This window comes from Motacilla alba, chromosome 14, assembly GCF_015832195.1.
Source record: "Motacilla alba alba isolate MOTALB_02 chromosome 14, Motacilla_alba_V1.0_pri, whole genome shotgun sequence".
Taxonomy (NCBI): Eukaryota; Metazoa; Chordata; class Aves; order Passeriformes; family Motacillidae; genus Motacilla; species Motacilla alba.
In genome coordinates, this window is record NC_052029.1 from 9,066,698 (window position 1) to 9,085,573 (window position 18,876).

Consider the following 18,876-nt stretch of genomic DNA (forward strand, 5'->3'; position numbering starts at 1 on the left):
ATCTATGCAATACACTTGCTTTTTTAAGATTCATTAATGTCAATAATGAGAAATATATTGATTAATTCTATTTTTCATTATCTGAAAGTGACTGTGACAGAAAGTCAAAATAATGCTTTAGTGCACAGGTGGAAAACAAAATCCCAAAGAAACCTGGAATGGAACACAGAATTTGTGACAACAACTGCAAACTGGATCATCTTCTTCACCCAGCAAGTATCTAGAAGTCCCTTAAGTTTGTATCTTGGAAAGATCAATCCCTGGATCACACGGGTTGAAAAAGGAATTATTTATCTGGAACCTGATCAATTTCCTACTTGGAATCTACTCAGAAATTAATGCTTAATATTGTCTTACACTGTTTTTCAATTTCTCCCCTATATTGGAAGGGGTAATAGGTACTAGAAAGCTGAGGTAGATTCTCCATATAAGGTTTTGAGAAAATAATGAAATTTATAATATTTATTCCTTCAACATTTAATGAGTACCTTCATTTTAATGTTGTTTTCTATTAAGAGCTATAATCCAAATGTAGAGATCACAGTTTCTTCAACTTACTGAGCAGAAATCTAACTTTTCCTGCAGGCTTTCGACAGAAAGCCATCAATAGCATCATGAATATAGTGAAGAACAAATTAATAAGTTTTATAAGTTTCAACCATACAGACCCCACACTGAAGTATGCCTATGGCACATATTCAGCATCTTCATCTGAACCTTACTTGTGAAGATGCAAATTCAAGCTTTTCAAGTCCCACAAGATAACGAGTCCTCATCATGTCAACTTCCTCCCTTTTTCTGTTCAGCAGGGACTTGAAGGTGAGAATCAGTTCCACATAGGAAGTTGGTGTCACGTAGTTGTGTCTGCGCAGCGTAGCGTAGTAGCCAACAGAGAGTTCTCTCACACTTTCTTGGAAATATTTGCACACTGACACAACCCTAGGGAAAAATTTTCCACATTACTTTGGAAATACAGTCTGTCTTTAGGTCAACTCTCAAAAAATTACTCTAAGCTTAGGAAGTCCTATTAGTGTTAGGGAAGGCAGAAATGTATTTTCCCCATCATTAGAAATATTATGGACTCTTCTCAAAGAGTGGGGTGGTTTTGAGAAACATCAGATACGTATGGCTCAGTATCTTTGATTGGCACTGAAACCCCAGAGTTGGCTTAGCTTTGTCCATTTATAAGGACAGATCAAATACATTGGGGGCACAAGGGGCAGGGGAACAAACTTTTGCTTCACATGTTTCTTGAGAAATAGACTCATACTCCTTTCTAATGTCATCTTGGAGCTCAATGTCCTCTAAAAACTTGTTGGCAACCATTTCCAAAGCATCTGTAGGCCAGGTTTGGAACCAATCAATGGTGCAGCAGTTTATCAGTGAAGGGAACATCCGTAATCGATTCCGAAATGCATCTCCTATAGGACTCATGGCTGCAAAAATAAAAACATGATCATTACCTAAGTGTCATTGCAGTTAGGAAGCAGAAAAACCAACATACCTAAATAAAAACATTCTAAGAAACAACGCATTGTATACAGACCTAAGACAATATGCAAATTTTTCTTCACCCTTTCAATAAAGAAATTGTACATAGCAAGGGGCGTGGCTTCAATTTTCCTGTTCTCCATCCTTGCTGCACCTTGCATTTTCTCAACAATTTCAGCTTTCTCATCCGCTGCAAAGATATTAGGCACATCCCCGGTGTTTAAAAGCATGTTGATATCTTCTACAAACGATTCATCCTTTATTTGATTATCGCAGAACAAAAAGGACACGTTGTTGTTACTAACACCTGCTTTCATCATGACTTGTTTAATATCATCTTTCCATTCACTGATGCCATAGGACTTGGTGATCTCAATCTGGAAGAGCTCAAAGGAATTCATGAAGGTGGCGAGCTTGGTCGCGCTTTGCCGGCCGCTCCCGCCAACGCCCACCAACAACAGGTGTCCATTATCCTGTTTCAGTACCCTGCATATCCTGGAGATGTGCTCAATAGCAAACTGGAACATGACCAGGGACATGGGGGCCTTGCTGATATTGTTGTATTCCTCAAGGTAGTATTCCATCACGCTTGTCAGCTGCTTTAGGTCTGTGATTTCATCATAAATTTTGACAGAACTGCTTGGCTTTAAATAGTCTCCAAAGAACAGGGCACGAATATTATCATCAGTGACTTTTCCAGTAGGTGAGAGATGACTCAGTACCTAGCAATAAGACAAGAATCAACAGATAATTCTAGCTATTAGAGAATTATTTTCCTTAAAGTTGTACTAATCCTTATCTACATAGCATTAATACTGCAGAAAGCACTGCTTTTCACTGCTCCAGTTACAGCCTTGGTCTGGAAAATAATACTGTATGTTGACATGCAGGTTTCCATATCTGCATACCTCACAGAGAGATACTGCTGTCAAATATAGGATAGGTCTAAAAAGCTTCTCACAAAGGTACCCACTACACACATTGGATCATCCAAATAGTTATCTTGGGTAAAAACACACATAAATGCTGTGCAAGACATTTATTCCGTTCCAGCTGCCATCTGTACTAACTCAGAATCCCTCAGAAGTTATCAATCATTCTGATATGGATACTCGATGCTGAATAGAAGATTGTCCATACTTTTTAAATTCACTGATCAAAATATTGCAAAATGCCTCCAATACTGATTTCATCTCAATGTTTAAGTATTTCTGAAAATGCATCAGTATCATCTTGGACCCAGCACATTATCCAAAAATACCTTATTAAAATTCTGCTTGAAGCTATTTAATGTTGTCTCTTGTACCATCTGAAAGAAAACATTCTTGTCATCGTCATCAACCAAGCGATCATAGAAAACTCTGTAAACCTCATGAACCCAAAGTCTGATCAGTTTATCTCCATCCTGAAAATGGAAAAACAAAAGAATGGGTAAATATAGCTCAGGCAGGATTTGTTCAAAAAGAAAAGGTTAGAAATGTCCATCTGGACCCTGCTATACCTTGTACTAAACTCAGTGGGAATCTTTCAATCCCAAGCTATTCAGCACATGGCCCAGCATCTGCTAACTTAACTGGATTCCTCACCTAGTTACCATCTTGTCCTTCCTGCCAGCACAAACTGAGACTCTCATGTCAAAGCATTTTTTCTGTACTATATCAAATCAAATTGTATTAACAAAATGACAGCTCTCTCCCTCAGAGACAGACAGAAAATACATAACAAGGAACTCAGGGACTATTCTGATCTTAAACCCTGTAAATCTATTGAAATCATTGTTCATGTATTATAAAAATAACTTTTTTCACTGCTCTCTCTTATGTCAACATAATGAAACTACAACTTACTTGTAAATGAGTGTGTGGACAGAGCAGAACTCCTTTAATAACCCTGGAAAAATCCCGTAGATTAAAGACATAGTGGGATTTTGAAGGAGTTGGGAGAAAATTATCAACTGCCAATTTATAAAGCACCGACGTCGCTTGGACCATCATCTTACCCAGCCTTAAGGAGGAAAAGAAATACAATTTTAACTTCTGCAGATAAATCACAGGGAAAAGACAAAGGAGCTACAGTAAATAGATCCCATTACCTCAGAAACGAAGCATCAAAGCCTTTGCTGAAGTGCCAGTCAGTAACTGCAGTAAAAATCTTGGTTAAAATGTCATCATTGAAAGCACAGATAGAGACAATATTCAAGTGCCGTGTGAAGCGTCCTGTAACACACACAGAAGGATGCAGAGAGATTTAAATGATCAAATATTTTTCCACTTTTCAGCTTTCTTCTTCTAGGTTTGCCTGTCATTAAAAAACATCTGAATCTGGCACCAGCTTCATGATTTGGTTTCTGGCAAATTTTTGTCCTAGCAGTGAAGCAAAAGAAATATAAACTGGATTACATTTTCTATAAGTATTTAACTTAAAACAACTGTTCTGAATATGTAAAACATGAATCTCCATTACAAGGCTGCTATTACCTAATTTAAAATTTCAGCTCACCTCAGCCTTCTTGATTATAATATGACACAGTAAAAACTTTACAGAGTCAAGCATCTTGTTATTGGCTTTCACCTAAAAAGAATCAGTCTATACATGAGTAAATTTTAGAAATTTAGCTGTATCAGAAGAGTTATTTTCATAAAGCCACCTCAAAACACACACAGTTATACCTGTATCACAGTGTTTATAAGAAGCAAAGTAGCATGAAGTGCTTTATAACAGTGCAGCTGTATACAGCCTATAACAGTGTAGCTGCAGGTATATTAGGGCTTTTATTTATATAATTTTTTCATTAGAAAATATAACCTCCCTTATGGTGCTGTGACAGGAATCACGGACATGCAGGTAACATTCCTGTCAATAAATGCAGGCAGCCTACCTTAACAGCAGGAGATACAACTTCAGAAGAGACTTGCCAGAGACATGGCAAGCAGATGTATCCCCTCCCTTTTCCAAATAACAGAAAACAGAAATCATCTCCATTGCTAATTTTAGAATAACTTCTGTCATTCACAGTTTAATCAACTCTAAGAATTGTTTCTAAAGTTGATTAAACTCCCTCTGGTAGAGGTACAGATTTGAACTTAAACATGACAGACCTGTACTTGGAATGACCCACTCAGTGAATGCACCAGCCATAGATAAATGTCAAATTTGCCATCAGCAAACCTGAACCCACCCCTTAACTTCAGTCAGTTAGATAACCAGCTGCCATAGTAATGTACTTCCTACCTGTAATGTCATTCCTGCCTCCCCCAGGAGGACCCATAGCTGTGACAAGCAGGACATCTATGATACTGATGTGGGATGAATCCTTCCTGTCATACCAGTGCCCATGATCAATCCATTGCCTGAGAAGCTCAATAGCTGGCTGGGCTCCATACACTTCCTTTTCAGGCATGTTTAGGTCATCTATGGAGAACACAGACATTGAATTAAAAAAAAACCTCAGGGTTTGGGAATTCAGTTTTCTTCTAAGAAGGAAAAATAACTGAACTAGAGGTAGAAAAAGGCTGTGTGTTGTTATTCCTGCTGCCCATTGAACTAACTAAAATTAAATACCATTACACCTCACAGGCATTATTAGGGTGGTGGCTTAATTTAGCATGGCTGGTGATTTTGTTTTATTTCATGTCATGTCCCACTGCAACTCTAAGAACTATTCTGAAGACAGGCAGCACTTAAACCTCTCAGCAAGGGCAGTGTTAATCCTTCAGTGATCCTGCCAGGTCCCTTCCAGCTCAGGAGATTCTAGGATTCTCTGGATGCCTGAAAAAAGCACTAAGGCAATCCAAATTTACCAGTGTTGGTGAACCACTTCCTTTGCCTAAAATCAGAACAAGAATTATTTTTTAAAAATGAAAAAATATGTCTTACCCACAAAAATTATAGCCTCTTTCCCCACTGGAGGTCCAAATAATCCTTTTCTTCTTCTGTCCAGCTTGGACATAATAATATCCTGGGTCTGGTTAGCAGATGTTCTTGCAGAGAAGTTGATGAAACTCGGGATGAATTTTTCCTTTGGAAGATTCAGTAGAAAGTTGTTAGTTATAGCTGTTTTTCCAGTGCCAGTGGGACCCACAAAAAGCAAAGGGACATTATGCTCCACATATGTTTTAAGAAAAAACATTTGTCTGGCAGTTTCCATTGTTGGAATGATCAGCTCAGATACCTGTTACATAGGAAAGTAAAATAAAACATGAAAATCAAACATCTAATACCTTAATTAACTTGAAGATTTGCAAGCAACTACAGGAACCCTGTAGCACAAATGCATTTAAAAAAATTTCTATTGTCTGAAAACCTAAGCAATAACAAGGTTCTAGTAAATACTATGGCCCCACTTCTTGTTCAGGGCTTATACAGTCAATAGCACAACCAGTGTTACCTATATTATGGTTCACAGACATTATATAAAGTCTGGAGAACTACAGAGTTAAATATGGCCTAGTTCTGTTCCCCTACTGTGCAAAGGGAAAGGAACACTGGTATGGAAATTTTTTTCTCTTCCTCATTTTTTACTTATAATTAGCAGCTGTGGATTTGAGATCAAGAAAATATTTTCGGCAGCAGAATGAAATGTCATCTTACATCTCTCACATACTTAATAGACAAGACAATGGCAACTACAGTGGAATGAAAAGTTGAACAAGCTTAAGTTATCTTGAAATTTGATCTGCAGATCTCTGCTGTGCTTCTCTTCCATTCAGTTCACACCTGCCATCAAAATCTGAGTGCCCCTATTTGGAAATGGAGGGGATCCAGGACTCTCAGTACTGTTCCCCACATTCCAAAGTCTCTTTGCTTGCTTTCTCTGAATAATTCATAGTACAATATCATGAGATCAACCACTGAAAACAGAAACGAAGGAATGGAAATTCAGGCTTTGGCTTTTTCCCCACCATGGTTTCCCCAATATCAAATGCTGTCAGAGAACAAAGCAGAACCCAAATTTTACCCACCAGGCAACCTCAGGGCTCCATGTGCACCTGCAGTGCTGAACTTCCAGTGTTAGTGGTACCAGAATTGAGACAAAAGCATGAAAGGGAGCTCACAGAGACTAATGAAATGTTGCAAAGCAATAATCAAACAGCCTCATATAATTATTTATACCTCTGAATTATTTAGTCAAATAATTATTTTGGATAATAAAGATACCAATGTGCACCTTAGCCCCTGGGGCAATAACTTGCTCTTCTTTTGTGATGTAGTCTGTCCACATGATCCACTGCCCATGGCCTCGTTTGTTAAAATAGAAGTCATAAACACTCCCTGTTAATTAAAAAACACAACATAGGAAAACCCACTGATTAAATTATCAAAATAAACTTCATTAATTTTAGTGTGAGATTTCTAAAACTGTGAGGTAATGGAAGCTTTCTAGTACACAAGATAAACCCCCATCCCCCCCAGCCCCACCCTCTAGTGCCATTATCATCACCTAATGATTTGAGGTCAGATTCAGCCACAGTGTTTGAGTATAACTGGAGGCATATGCTACTCCAGGTTAAAAGAGCCAGGGAAGGGCATCCAACTGCGCAGCCCAAGGCCTGGCAGATGGTGGCTCTGCTGCAGACTTAACATCTGCCAGGCACACCAAGTGCCAAGCTTTCTTACTGCTTCATAAAAGGCCAAGCAAGCACAGTTATGAAGAAGCACCTTTTTCTGGGAAGATATTGCTTTTGTTAAGCTTCACATTTTTTGGGCGTGGGTTTTGCTCGTTCATTCCGTTGAGCAAGTTGCGGTAAAACGAATCAAATTTTCTTCTGCTGTCTGCGTCGATGATCCCTCCAATTGTCCACACCAAAGCAAAAAGGAAAAGGGCCTGCAGCCACGAGGTGATCTGCTGAGCAGACATGGTTTCGCTGTCCTCTTCATCAGACTCCGTGATTTCATCTAAAACACATATTTTGAATTTTAGCTAAAAGCCAGTAATAACCATAAATCCCAATTCAAAATGCATTTTTGCAAAAGTGTCCTGAGACAAAAGTAGAGCACTGTCTTCAGTGGAATGAAGCCAGTGTACAAATGGAGGAGCTTATCTGTGTAAAATACTGTTTACAAATAAAAATGAAATTAGAAGAAAACTAGTCCTAACTCTTTTCTTCAGATGGTAACAAACAGCAAGCAAAACATAGAACATACCTCCAAGATCATGTTTAGTTTTGTAATTACACCAGTTCCCAAATGTGAAAGCTCTGTATGCAAAGAACTATTAATAATACTGATCAGTGAGATCATTGACTGTGTTATATGAACTCAACAGCAAGGAATTCCTTTGGCATTTCCTTGCATTTTATAAGCTGCATTTTGTCCTGGCACAAGGCAGGAAAAAAAAGAAAAATTGAAATGAAACAAGGTGGCTTAGGGTACTTACCAAGGAGAGAAGAATAGAGTTTCATCAAGCTGTAACTCAGGTGAAGAGAAGACGTTTTTACCATGAATTTGCAATGATGGTCAATAAAATCTAAACAAGGCTCAACTAGCCACATAAACAAGTCATTGACCTACCAGGAGAAAAGGAAACAGCTGTGTGACAATGCAGGACTTGCCACATTCCCCACTGTCCCTCAATTGCCCCTCAGTCAAGAATAAGGCATCAGAAATTGTGCAGGTTGGCAGAGAGATCAGGAAAGGGCCCATGTGAGGCAGTACTGGAATGTTCACAACATCACACCATCACTATCTGATGGTGAAAACAAGTTGCTTGTACCACAGAGCATTTTCAGCAGGAATTCTGTTACCCAGTTACTAATCCAGACACAAGAGCAGAAGCTCAGCCTAGAGAGACTCCTGTCTTACTCAGGCAACAACAAAATTATTCCAACAAAGGCAAGGATTTCATCCTCCCTTAAAAAGAGACCCCTTACAGAGGACCCAGCACAGATACTGTGCCACAGCAGAAATTCCAGCATGCTGGGGCTGACTGGTGACTGCAGGGGTGCCACAGCATGTGGGTAAATACTGACCATGGCTGGTGGTATCTGCTCTGTGAACTCAAACTGAAAAACAGGCCAGAAATCAGGACCTACCCTTTTACCAGGGACTAATACTCAAGAAGATGCACTAAAGAGTCAGCTATCTGTTAGTTAAGGAATAATAACTTTACTCTGATGAACTAAGAAAACTATAAACAAAGAACTCTTCTAGTCTTGGTACTTCTTTGAAATTTTATTCTAATTTCCTGCAAAAACTCAAAGGGAGTCTTCTCAAATAACATAAGTAAGTTTTCTACAGCTCCAATCCTGATATTATTCCAATTATTTTACTAGATTTTAATGCCCAGTAATAGTGATTTTAAATTTGCATTAAAAGCTAATTCTCACCAACACCTATTTTTATTTGCACCTACAGAAAACATAGTACAATACACAGTACAAAGAGCTCTCCTTCATACAAACAATGAGGTGAAAAAGGCTTTGAAGATTAAACTGTTAATGGCAATAATAAAAAAGTTTTCCTTCTGCATGCCTGCCTTCAAGTGGGCAAACTGTGAATGTCACCTTATAGTTAATCATCTAAATTAGACCTGTGCAAAAAATGAAGTCTCGCACCAGCTCTCGGTGTTCTTCCTTCAGGTTTGGAGGCAGAGTTTTCATGTAGGAATCCTTCAGTGGCTTCCAACCCAACTGTTGTGGGTCCATATAGATCATACCACACCTGGGAAGAACAAACACCCGTGGTAGAGGAATACATGTGCAAGGTGGGACAGTTCAAGCTTGAATGCTCTCACATTACCTGCTGACAGTTGCTGGAGATGCCTGCTCCAAGTCTGCTGGCTCAAAGATTAAACTCATTTTTGAGCTCATCTGAATTATTTCACCACTCATCAAGCATAACTGGAAGAAGAGCATCACATAAACATGGTCTAGTCATGTTAGTGCTGACCGTGCAGTCAAAGCAATGTCTGTCATAAAATCACTGAACATTCCACTTAGTGTCACTCCTCATTCATTCATTTGTATCCTCACAATACATGATATTTTATGACCTTGTCTCAACTTCTCCATGTCTTACTGTAAGAGTTGCAGAGACACAGAGAACAATGCTCTAACTTTAAATAACTCTGCAAGAAAAAGCAGTTATGACCTGCAGCTTTTTTAAAATTCATTTATTCTTGAGGTAATTTAAGCAAGTTTAGTTTTCAGTCACAGAACTGAGTCCATGTATTTCAGTTTCCTAAAAGGGTCAATAAAAATGCCTCAATGATCAACTTCATTTCAATATAGAAGGAGAAAGACAAGGTTTCTAGGGTGAAGTATTGGATTAATATTATCTAATGCCATCTAAACCCACTCACACAACTGGGGAAATAAAGCAGTGCTTTGAGGCACATCAGCCTTTCCTGAATTTCACACCTCCTTTGACTAATGTAGTAACAATATTGCTACTACTAAAATTAAGTGTGTTTATTCAAAGACGAGGGTAGGGGCAAAAATTAGGCTACCTTTTTATTATCATCCAGCACAGTGTTCATGTTCTCTATCCAAACTGCATCCACAGGGCCATCAAAAATAATCCACTTGCGATCGTCTGTGGTAGAAGATGCTTGTTCCCTGAAGGCCTTTGCAAGAACTCCATCTGACCACTCGTGACTCACAGGATCAAAACTGCCATACAACTGCCCCATAGTAATGGCTTTGGGATTAATAACTTTGTACTCAACAGCAAACTCATCCATGGCGTTCGCTGTGTAAAAAGCACAAATACCTGAGCTTGAGAATTTGACAGGTTAGTTTTATTCAACAGCTGAACAAAATGATTCCTGAGGATCCTATTCCAACTGCTCAAAGCAAAAAACCCAGATATGTGGCATCTAGGTAGTAGTAAATGAGAAATTCCCTTACTTGTACAAGGCAAGCAAGAAGTCTGCCGTAAAAAACATGTTAAAAAGAAAAAGCAGAGCATCATAGTTTTCATATATTTATGGGAGCTACTTACAATATCCTATCCGAGCTAATTTCTCCAGGAGTATTATGCACAAATAAAATGCCTAACAAAATGCAAAAAAGCATAAACAGATTAGTATGGCTTAGTGTTCCAGGAGAGTAGAGAAAAATACTATCAGACAAATATACCAGACAAAAATAGCTCAATTAATAGAAATTCTGCAGTCAAGAAAGAAGAGTATGGGACAATTAACAACCTGGGCACATCTCAGCAAAGCAAAAATAACAGTCATAGAATTGACTTCATTTAATGAGAAGCTTTTGGCTGGACAATATTACCTGCACACAAATCAGCCAGGGCTCCAGCCAGCACTTTGTATGAACTGGTCTTCCCACTCATAGGATCTCCAACAATCATGAAACCATGGCGCACCAGCATCATTTCATACACCTGCCAGGGACAGGAGAGCCACTCCTTAGACGGCACAAAAGCAAGTGTTATGTGTAGGAAAATAGAAGTCTCCCTCCTGCATTCAGATGTGGCACAACCAGATCTCTGCACTCTGCTGGCTGATCAAAGCCTTAATCCAAATCAGAGGGCAGTCATGCTTTTATGGCAATTCTCACTGAAACAATTTAAGAAGCTGTTTTTCCCCAGGCATCCTCCCTTTCTCCCTGCTAAATGTCATCCCTCCACTGCAACAGCAGCATTGTACAGGGTGTGAGGGCACCAACCAGACACTGTAGATCACAGCCCTGAACTGAAATCAGTGGTTACCAATGAAGCTGGCAAAAAGGGACTGAAACTACATCTGGCATATGGACAGTTCCATGGAGGCTGATTTTGGACTGCAATCTTGTCAAAGCTCAAGTCAAAGCAAAACCACCATCAAGCAGACCTGTAAAAACCTCTAAGAAGATTTTTTTAATAATATTTCAGCTTCCTGACCAGTTAACACTACCCCTGTTTAAATGAAAGATACAGTATGGTTTAGAAAGCAAGTCTGAACAAAAGCCATGAAGTCTGAACTGCTGTTGGAGAGGCCACTGATGACTCTGGCCTAGGCCACACACTTTTATCCTTGCCATTACCCTGTCACTAAGCTGCACAAGAAAAAAGGTTAAGTATTGTTTTAAATGTCCCCAGTACTAGTAAAGGGGAGGCAGTGGGAACACAGGGCTGGGAGTGAAGCATAAACAAGGTCACCTCTTTCAAGACTTCTCAAGGAGACTGCACAGAACTGGGAACAGAGCCTGACTCCCAGTCCAGCATTCTGTTTACTAGGCCACACTGCCTCAGTTAGTTACAGATTCAGTTTAATTTTCTATCCTGAAGCACAAGCCCTACAATGTGCCTGCACACATTAGCTCCTTCACAGACTGAATTACAAAATCACTGTGACCAAAGCAGGCTTTTAGTCCATGATTTGTACTCTGTAAAAATACCCCATTTGTAATATTCCATTAATTGGTAAGGAAACTATTAGCTATTCATCATGACACAGACAGTGAATGAAGAGTGTTTCTGCTCTCATGCTTTTCTTCCCCAGAAGTATATGAAAATAAACCTGAATAATTTTTCCAATAAACCATGGCACTGGTTGAAGATTCAATTTTTCAATATTTTCAGTTAGTGCCTTGATAAATACATCATAGTCTGGCGTAGGAAGAACCACTCCAGGAAAGAGGTCAGATATGATACCCTGTTAAGGAAAGACAGAATAGAACACTATTTAAACACAGGTTACAAAATGAGAACATTCCCAAGTAAAACAATATTCATACAGATAACAGGGGCTTAAAATCAAATGTCCTCAGCTGGACAAAACTAACTTCTAGGCAAACTGTAGCCATGGAAGTATTCTGTGCACATGAAACAGAAACCCGTGCCTGCAGTTTTCATCAACACCTTGCTATTGTAAAAAGAAGCTTAACCTTTGCAAATTTGCCCCCATCAGGATTACAAAAAATGATGTGAAAGCGGTTGAATGAATTTCAGTGATTAAATGTGTTCCAAAATTTCAGCGCAGTGACTCTGGCTGTGCTTCTACCCTAGCTTTTAGTCCTCAGTATTTACTGCTTTGTATCTTATTTCTTTGCTTTTAAAGCAGCATGCAAACAGAAACATCATTTTTATTCTGAACTCAAATTTCTAAATGACGTTAACTTAATTATCCACATCTCTTTTGGAGCGCAAAGCCAGAAAACAAACTTCAAAGAATTATTTTCATGAATGAAAGCACAAGATGGTTTTTAACAAGATATCATCTAAAACATTTTATAGAATAAATTTAAAGGCACCATTGAAAGTTTGCTTTTCAAAATAATCCTAACAGAACCAAAGAGTTCCTCCAGATCAGTGGAGTGAAACAACTCTACACTAATATGTCATCATCTAGATCAAACTGTTATAAATTGAGATAATGACCTGTTTCTCTGAGTTCTTATAACAATCTCATCATCATAAAACCTAAAACACACTGGCCTGATACCTCACCTGAAACAATGGCACATCCTGGGACAAGAACTTGGCCAAATTAACATCCAGCAAAGCCCGAAGCAACAACACACTTTCATTTTCAGTTGGGTACTTCAGTTTTAGGTTCCCTGCTGCTGTCAGGACAGATTTCACCGCCCGCATCCCATAATCATAGTGGTGCTGAGATGACAACTGCTCCGAGCACAAACGGTAAGTGGCAACAATTTTCTGGGCAAGACTGTGGATAATAAAATACAACATGTAGAGTGAAAATATCTCACCATGCAAGAAAAATAATTCACCTTCCTATAGACACAAAGTATCTGCAGTGATTCTAAGACACAGCAGCTGACAAGATGGCCCAAGACACCTGGGAAGCAAGACTGCTATGGAATGTGTGCATCATCTAGGAATTCTGTATGATATTTTGATGCATTTTCCAAATTATTCTGCGTAGAAGTGCACATTGGCAACATGAGGCGGTAAATGAGAATTGACAAGAAAGCAGGAGATTAAAAAGTGCTTTCTGGAGAAATAAAACATGGACAGCCTTCCATACATGCCTCAAACACACATATATGCCTTATAGAGGAATGAAGTATATCAGACTCAACTAAGGTAGAAAATTCAGCATGTCTTACCTCTTAGAGTCCAGAAATCCCATTGAATAAAGTGAAATTTCCCCAATCAAGGCATAATCTGGAACCATCATGGCTACTGTTCGGAACAGTGCCTGTAAGGAAAAAAAGTAAGACACCAACTTTTGACTGTGGAATACTGCAATAAATTGTGCCTGTTTTGTAAGAATAGCATCTCTCCATAAATTCATGAATGCAAAGAATTCATGAATCATCTGAAATCTATGAGACTGCTTTAAATTCAATTCTATTCTGATCATATCAAGAGGTTCAAGAGGTCTGTGCTAAGCACTGCAGAAACAAATGCTTAGAAAGAGTCAATTCTAAAGAACTAAATAGAGGAAAAGGGAGGTGAAATTGTCACTTTCATAACAAACAATCCAGCACATGGTGTGGTCAATGTTTGTAAAAGATCACACAAAGAATTGTGGCAATGTCAGAATAAGAACCAGGACCATACCAGTCTCTCCATAGTGGGATTTGGATCACCAAACCATTGTAAACACAGAGAATTTCCAATTAAGGAGAGTACAGTTAAAGCTGTAAACTGGTATATGATTAGTCAGAGACCTTTCTTCTGTGCATTTTGTACAACCCGAACTGTTCACTAAAGCTTGGTGAAAAGCACAGCAGGATACACTTGAATAGGTTATCAGTTGTGCTAGTTTTGGCTGGGGTAGAGTTAAATTGTTTCACAGTAGCTGGCCTGAGGCTGTGTTTTGGATTTGTGCTGGAAACAGTGTGGATAATTCAGGGATGTTTTAGGTACTGCAGAGCAGAGCTCACACAGAGTCAATGCCTTTTCTGCTCCTCACCCACTGCCAGGAGAATGGGGGTGCACGAGGAGCTGAGAGGGGACACAGCCAGGACAGCTCAGCCAAGGGATATTCCAGAGCACATGGGGCCATGCTCAGCAGAAGTAGCAAGGGAGGGAATGTTCAGAGTGATGGCACTTTTCTTCCTTAAGCTAAGCAACCATTAGACATCCATTTATTATGCAATTGATGACTTTTTTATTATTATAGACAAGAAGTCACAAATTCATTTTAATTTCTACAAGAAAGCAGGATTTCAGACTTACCTTCAGATTATCAGGCAACTCTGCCCGTCCAGCATAGCCAGGATTCATGGTAATAAACACAGCACATGTGGGATTAAGAGAGATCTCTGTCCCTTCAAAGATGAATTTTTTGAGTTTGCGAATTATAGCTTGCTGGATGCTAAGTATTTGCTGGGCAACTACAGATAATACTTCAACCTAATACAGACAGAACAGATTGGAAAACATAAGACACTTGGAGAACCAATATAAAATGGTTTTTGTTACATATTTTGATGGCTGTATTTGCATTCCTCCAGGGAAAAATCGCCCTGAGCCTATGTATTAGCTGTCTATTGAGGGGATCCTCTGAAATTTAGTGCCACTATTCTCTACTCGACTAACGGAGACTGATCAACAGAGGCTTCTAAAAACCTCCTCAGGGAAATACTGTGTGCCTGAATGTAGACATCTAAGTTATTTGGACAGGAACTCCCTCTGGAGGCCTCTAAAAGCACTTTCCCTTCAACTCAGACCAGAAAAACTGATTCACTCAATGCCCGAAATTGAAGGTAAATAATAGGTAAGGCTTGCTGATTGTTTGAAAGTATCAAGGTTACAGAATATTGGAAAAGAAATGCTAATGCTTAAATTCACTAGGAAAAAAGCTGCAGCTGAAAAACAGAAAAATTAAGGAGTTAAAGATACTAATACATACAAAACAGAATTTGATGAAATTTCCACATTTACTAAGTATGTACTTAAATGGGATTTCATCAAAGTAATGATAAAACTTATCCAAAGTCATCAGTGACCAAATGAAACAAAACCAAAAAGACCAGACTAAGATCAAGGGGAGAATTAAATGTGTCAGTTTACACAGATTGATAATAGGTCACTCACTTAGTGACACAGCTCTAGTCATTACAGGAATCCCTCCACTGGGATTTGTATGTCCTGTGCTGAACACAGACAAATGCAACTTCACACCTGTAGCTTGATTTCTCAAGGAGAAGACAAGAACATTTCCTTCCCAACAAAGGAGTGGCACATACAAAAGAAAAAAATTGTAAAGGAACATATTTTTTTCAGCTAAAGTGACCCAGAACACAACACTACTGCAACACAGCACAGGTAGGCATGTGCTTCTAGAGCAGGCAGCAGAGTGCCTATTTCTGTGTCACTAATTATCAAAAGAGGCCTCACCACAAGTAAAAGCAGAAAATTGGCAATAATGCTGTCACGTCTAAATCTAAAACTTCTTGTGTCTTAAATTGAAGCTTTCTCATTTTATTTGTCTGAGTTAAAACATTACCTCAATTCTATTGAATTCATCAAAGCAGGACCACGCCCCAGCTTGTGCCAGCCCCTTGAAGAACTTGCCCATTGCCTTGTAATCGAGGCCATCGGAGCAGTTAAAGACAACACACTGCAACAAAAACACAGAGAACACTTCTCAGTATTACCACAAAGTCCACTGTAACATTCTTAGCATCTAAAATGGGAAGGCATTATTGTTGCTAATTTTGGATTAGAAAACCAGGATGCCATATAGACACAGTCCTAAATGTGAGTTTGTTACCAACTATTTCTGTGAATAAAGAACAGAATCACAGAACCGTTAGGCAGGGAAGGACCTTTAAGATGTTTGAGTCCAACTGTAAATAAATAGCTACAAAATAAGCAGCACTTGCTTAAGAATGGCGTTTTAATATCTACATATCCAAACATAAAGTAAAAAAGGGGAGTTTTGGTACCTGCTTAGCTATTGCTTTTGCTAGATCTTTTGTTGTTTCCGTTTTGCCAGTCCCAGCAGGCCCTTCTGGAGCACCACCAAGACTTAATTTCAAGGCACCCATTAATGTCCTACATTATCAAGAACACAGGCATTAGAAATAGCAATCTTTAACATCAGACTATTTCTGAATGGATTGACACATGCTTTCCTATACAGGCTCTCCTGAAAACAATTCACTTGTTTCTCTACTGACTTCACAGCTTGCCCTAAAAACCCAGTATTGTCTCGTAAGTGATTCCTAATTGTGGAAGGTCACATTCAGCCACTTGGCCTAAAAGGAATGTCAAGGCTTCCTCCTTTACATGCATCCTCCTTGTATACCCTCAATTACACAAGCAAATGAACAGTGCCACGAGCAAAATGGTAGAGTCTGCAAAAGCACACATTTCCCTCAAGTGGCACTTGAACTGGCAAGAGCTTGAAGCTGGCTTTATAAATTCAGCCAGTCTTTAGAAATGGATTAGAAAGCATAAAGGTTGTTACAAAAACCTGGGAATCACATTGCTTTTCAAGTGAACATCCTACTAATATGAGATTCCTGTTAATACTGGAATGATCTGATTATTTTACAAAACCATCATTCAAAGGCTTTGACTGATGTCTTGAGGGCTCACCAGAAGTGAAATGTGAAATGCCTTTGAATATTTTAACCTTGAGGACTGAAGTATTTCCATTACAACTTCTTTCCATTACTTCCTTTCAGCTAGTGGAGGAACAGGAAGCTAACTGCATTCAAGTATCTATGAAGGGCTTTTTAATTACCTCATTTATCTTACAGGCAGGCATATCCAAACTGTGTGTCTTACTTCAGATAAATTAATTGACCAGTGCTACTGCAGAATTCTTTGCAGTTCCAATACCATGTGCTGCCACCTCTTTTCAGAAGCACCTTCTTGGATACAGTAGAATCTATTACTCTACTGGTGTAGAAATAAATATTTTTACCATATTTGTAAATATTTTTACCATATTTGGGCAAAATCTACAAGAAAATTTTAGCTTCTGAGGTTCCTCCTATTATTAACAGGGAAAAAGGAAGTAAACACAGATCAATCCAAAAAAGGAAAGCATTATTCACAGACAGTATGTCCTTACCTATAACATCGATCTGTCAGTGGGGTTATAACCAGACGTTGTGAATTGCCCAGGTACTCATAACCATATTTGATTTCTGTTGTGATCATCCTCACTATCACATCATCCTCTGTCCAGTAGTATCTCAGCTGAGAAATCCACTGGAAGTCATTCAGATCTGTGACTTTGTCTTCAACCAATTTTGAGACCACATCACGAGCTGCAGAGTAAGACACAGATTGTTTAAAAAAATCTAGACACTTCTGCTGTGGTAGTTTACTTAAAACAACTTACAAGTAAAGTAATATTTACTTAGAGCTATGTAAGAGCAATTCAACATTTAAAGGCTGGTTTTCATGTTAGAGAGGAATTTGCAATTGCTTTGTATAGGGAATCAGTTTAATTGTAACTAGATTCCAGTGTCTGTTCTAAGTAGATGGGAGATCTTTGTGCAGTACTGAACAACCCTCATTTGCCCAAAGAGCTGAGCAATAACTCTGTAAAGGCTGATTCAATTTAGAGAAAGCATTTTAGGTGTCTCTCTCCAACAGTCCACCTAGCTACTGACAGCAGCACTGCCCCAGCTGTCCCAGGGGAGCAGCAGCTGCACATTACCGTGCACGTCGATGACAATGAGAGCTCCAAGGGTCAGCCGGGCTCCACTGGACAGCTTTCCTCTCACCAACTCAACTATGTCCTTGATCTGCAGATTGCTCTTCTCCAAGAAATCCTGCCACAGAAACAAACACAGGCATTAATGGCTTGCTGCAGCCAGCAGTTCCTAAGCTCCTGTGGGTGCAATCATTGGAGATGGCCCTTAAAACAAAACATATTAATGGTAGTCTGGGCACCACACAAACATTTTAAATTCTCTTTGGTATACTGGCATTTTATTTTAATATGAACACTTCAAAAATATTTATGGCCTGAAAGAAGGCTTATAAGCAGAAGGCTTATCTTTCTTCCTAATGGAAGTGACAAAACTACAATGGGAGAGGAGCAGATATTCTCTGTTTAGCTTCCCCCACACAAGAAACGATGGGCATATGGGACCAAGTCCATTAGCAACATGATTTAGTTGGCTCTACTTTAAACTGGTGTTGGACTACATGATGTCCAGAGGTCCCTTATATTCTGTGATTCACTGTTCTGTGATTCCTTCTCATTTTTCTTCAGCTATGGGTTATTCAAGATCCTTTCTCTGAAAGTAATAAACATTTTAGTTCTGTCTGGATATATTGAATAATATCTTCAACTGGTGTTAAACAATGCAGGCAAGTTAAAGCTAAGATATTCAGTAAGGATACAGAAACAAAAAGGCTTTATTAAAACGTAGTATTTGATGTAATGTTTATTAATACTTTTCTATTTCAACATTTAAAAAACAGCCCAAACATTCTGCTGACAGACTTTATCCCCAAATAAATCCTTATCCACCCAGCTTAAATAGGATCACAGAAAAGCCCATT

At 38.9% G+C, this 18,876-nt stretch overlaps 1 protein-coding gene across 1 annotated transcript in view; it reads right to left on the reverse strand.

Annotated features, from left to right (window-relative positions):
• DNAH3 (dynein axonemal heavy chain 3) overlaps nucleotides 1-18,876 on the reverse strand; it is a 53,876-nt gene that overhangs the window by 13,354 nt on the left and 21,646 nt on the right. The window contains exons 28-50 of the mRNA XM_038150858.1: nucleotides 18,023-18,137; nucleotides 17,429-17,627; nucleotides 16,293-16,401; nucleotides 15,851-15,964; nucleotides 14,578-14,754; nucleotides 13,500-13,591; nucleotides 12,877-13,096; nucleotides 11,948-12,082; nucleotides 10,719-10,830; nucleotides 9,938-10,179; nucleotides 9,229-9,329; nucleotides 9,045-9,150; nucleotides 7,868-7,997; nucleotides 7,150-7,386; nucleotides 6,659-6,762; nucleotides 5,368-5,662; nucleotides 4,723-4,902; nucleotides 3,584-3,707; nucleotides 3,339-3,495; nucleotides 2,753-2,896; nucleotides 1,547-2,213; nucleotides 1,271-1,436; nucleotides 723-939 (exon numbers count right to left, since the gene is read on the reverse strand). Of these exons, the coding sequence (XP_038006786.1) occupies nucleotides 723-939; nucleotides 1,271-1,436; nucleotides 1,547-2,213; nucleotides 2,753-2,896; nucleotides 3,339-3,495; nucleotides 3,584-3,707; nucleotides 4,723-4,902; nucleotides 5,368-5,662; nucleotides 6,659-6,762; nucleotides 7,150-7,386; nucleotides 7,868-7,997; nucleotides 9,045-9,150; nucleotides 9,229-9,329; nucleotides 9,938-10,179; nucleotides 10,719-10,830; nucleotides 11,948-12,082; nucleotides 12,877-13,096; nucleotides 13,500-13,591; nucleotides 14,578-14,754; nucleotides 15,851-15,964; nucleotides 16,293-16,401; nucleotides 17,429-17,627; nucleotides 18,023-18,137 (4,143 nt within the window). The remainder of the gene's footprint in view (nucleotides 1-722; nucleotides 940-1,270; nucleotides 1,437-1,546; nucleotides 2,214-2,752; nucleotides 2,897-3,338; nucleotides 3,496-3,583; nucleotides 3,708-4,722; nucleotides 4,903-5,367; nucleotides 5,663-6,658; nucleotides 6,763-7,149; nucleotides 7,387-7,867; nucleotides 7,998-9,044; nucleotides 9,151-9,228; nucleotides 9,330-9,937; nucleotides 10,180-10,718; nucleotides 10,831-11,947; nucleotides 12,083-12,876; nucleotides 13,097-13,499; nucleotides 13,592-14,577; nucleotides 14,755-15,850; nucleotides 15,965-16,292; nucleotides 16,402-17,428; nucleotides 17,628-18,022; nucleotides 18,138-18,876) is intronic.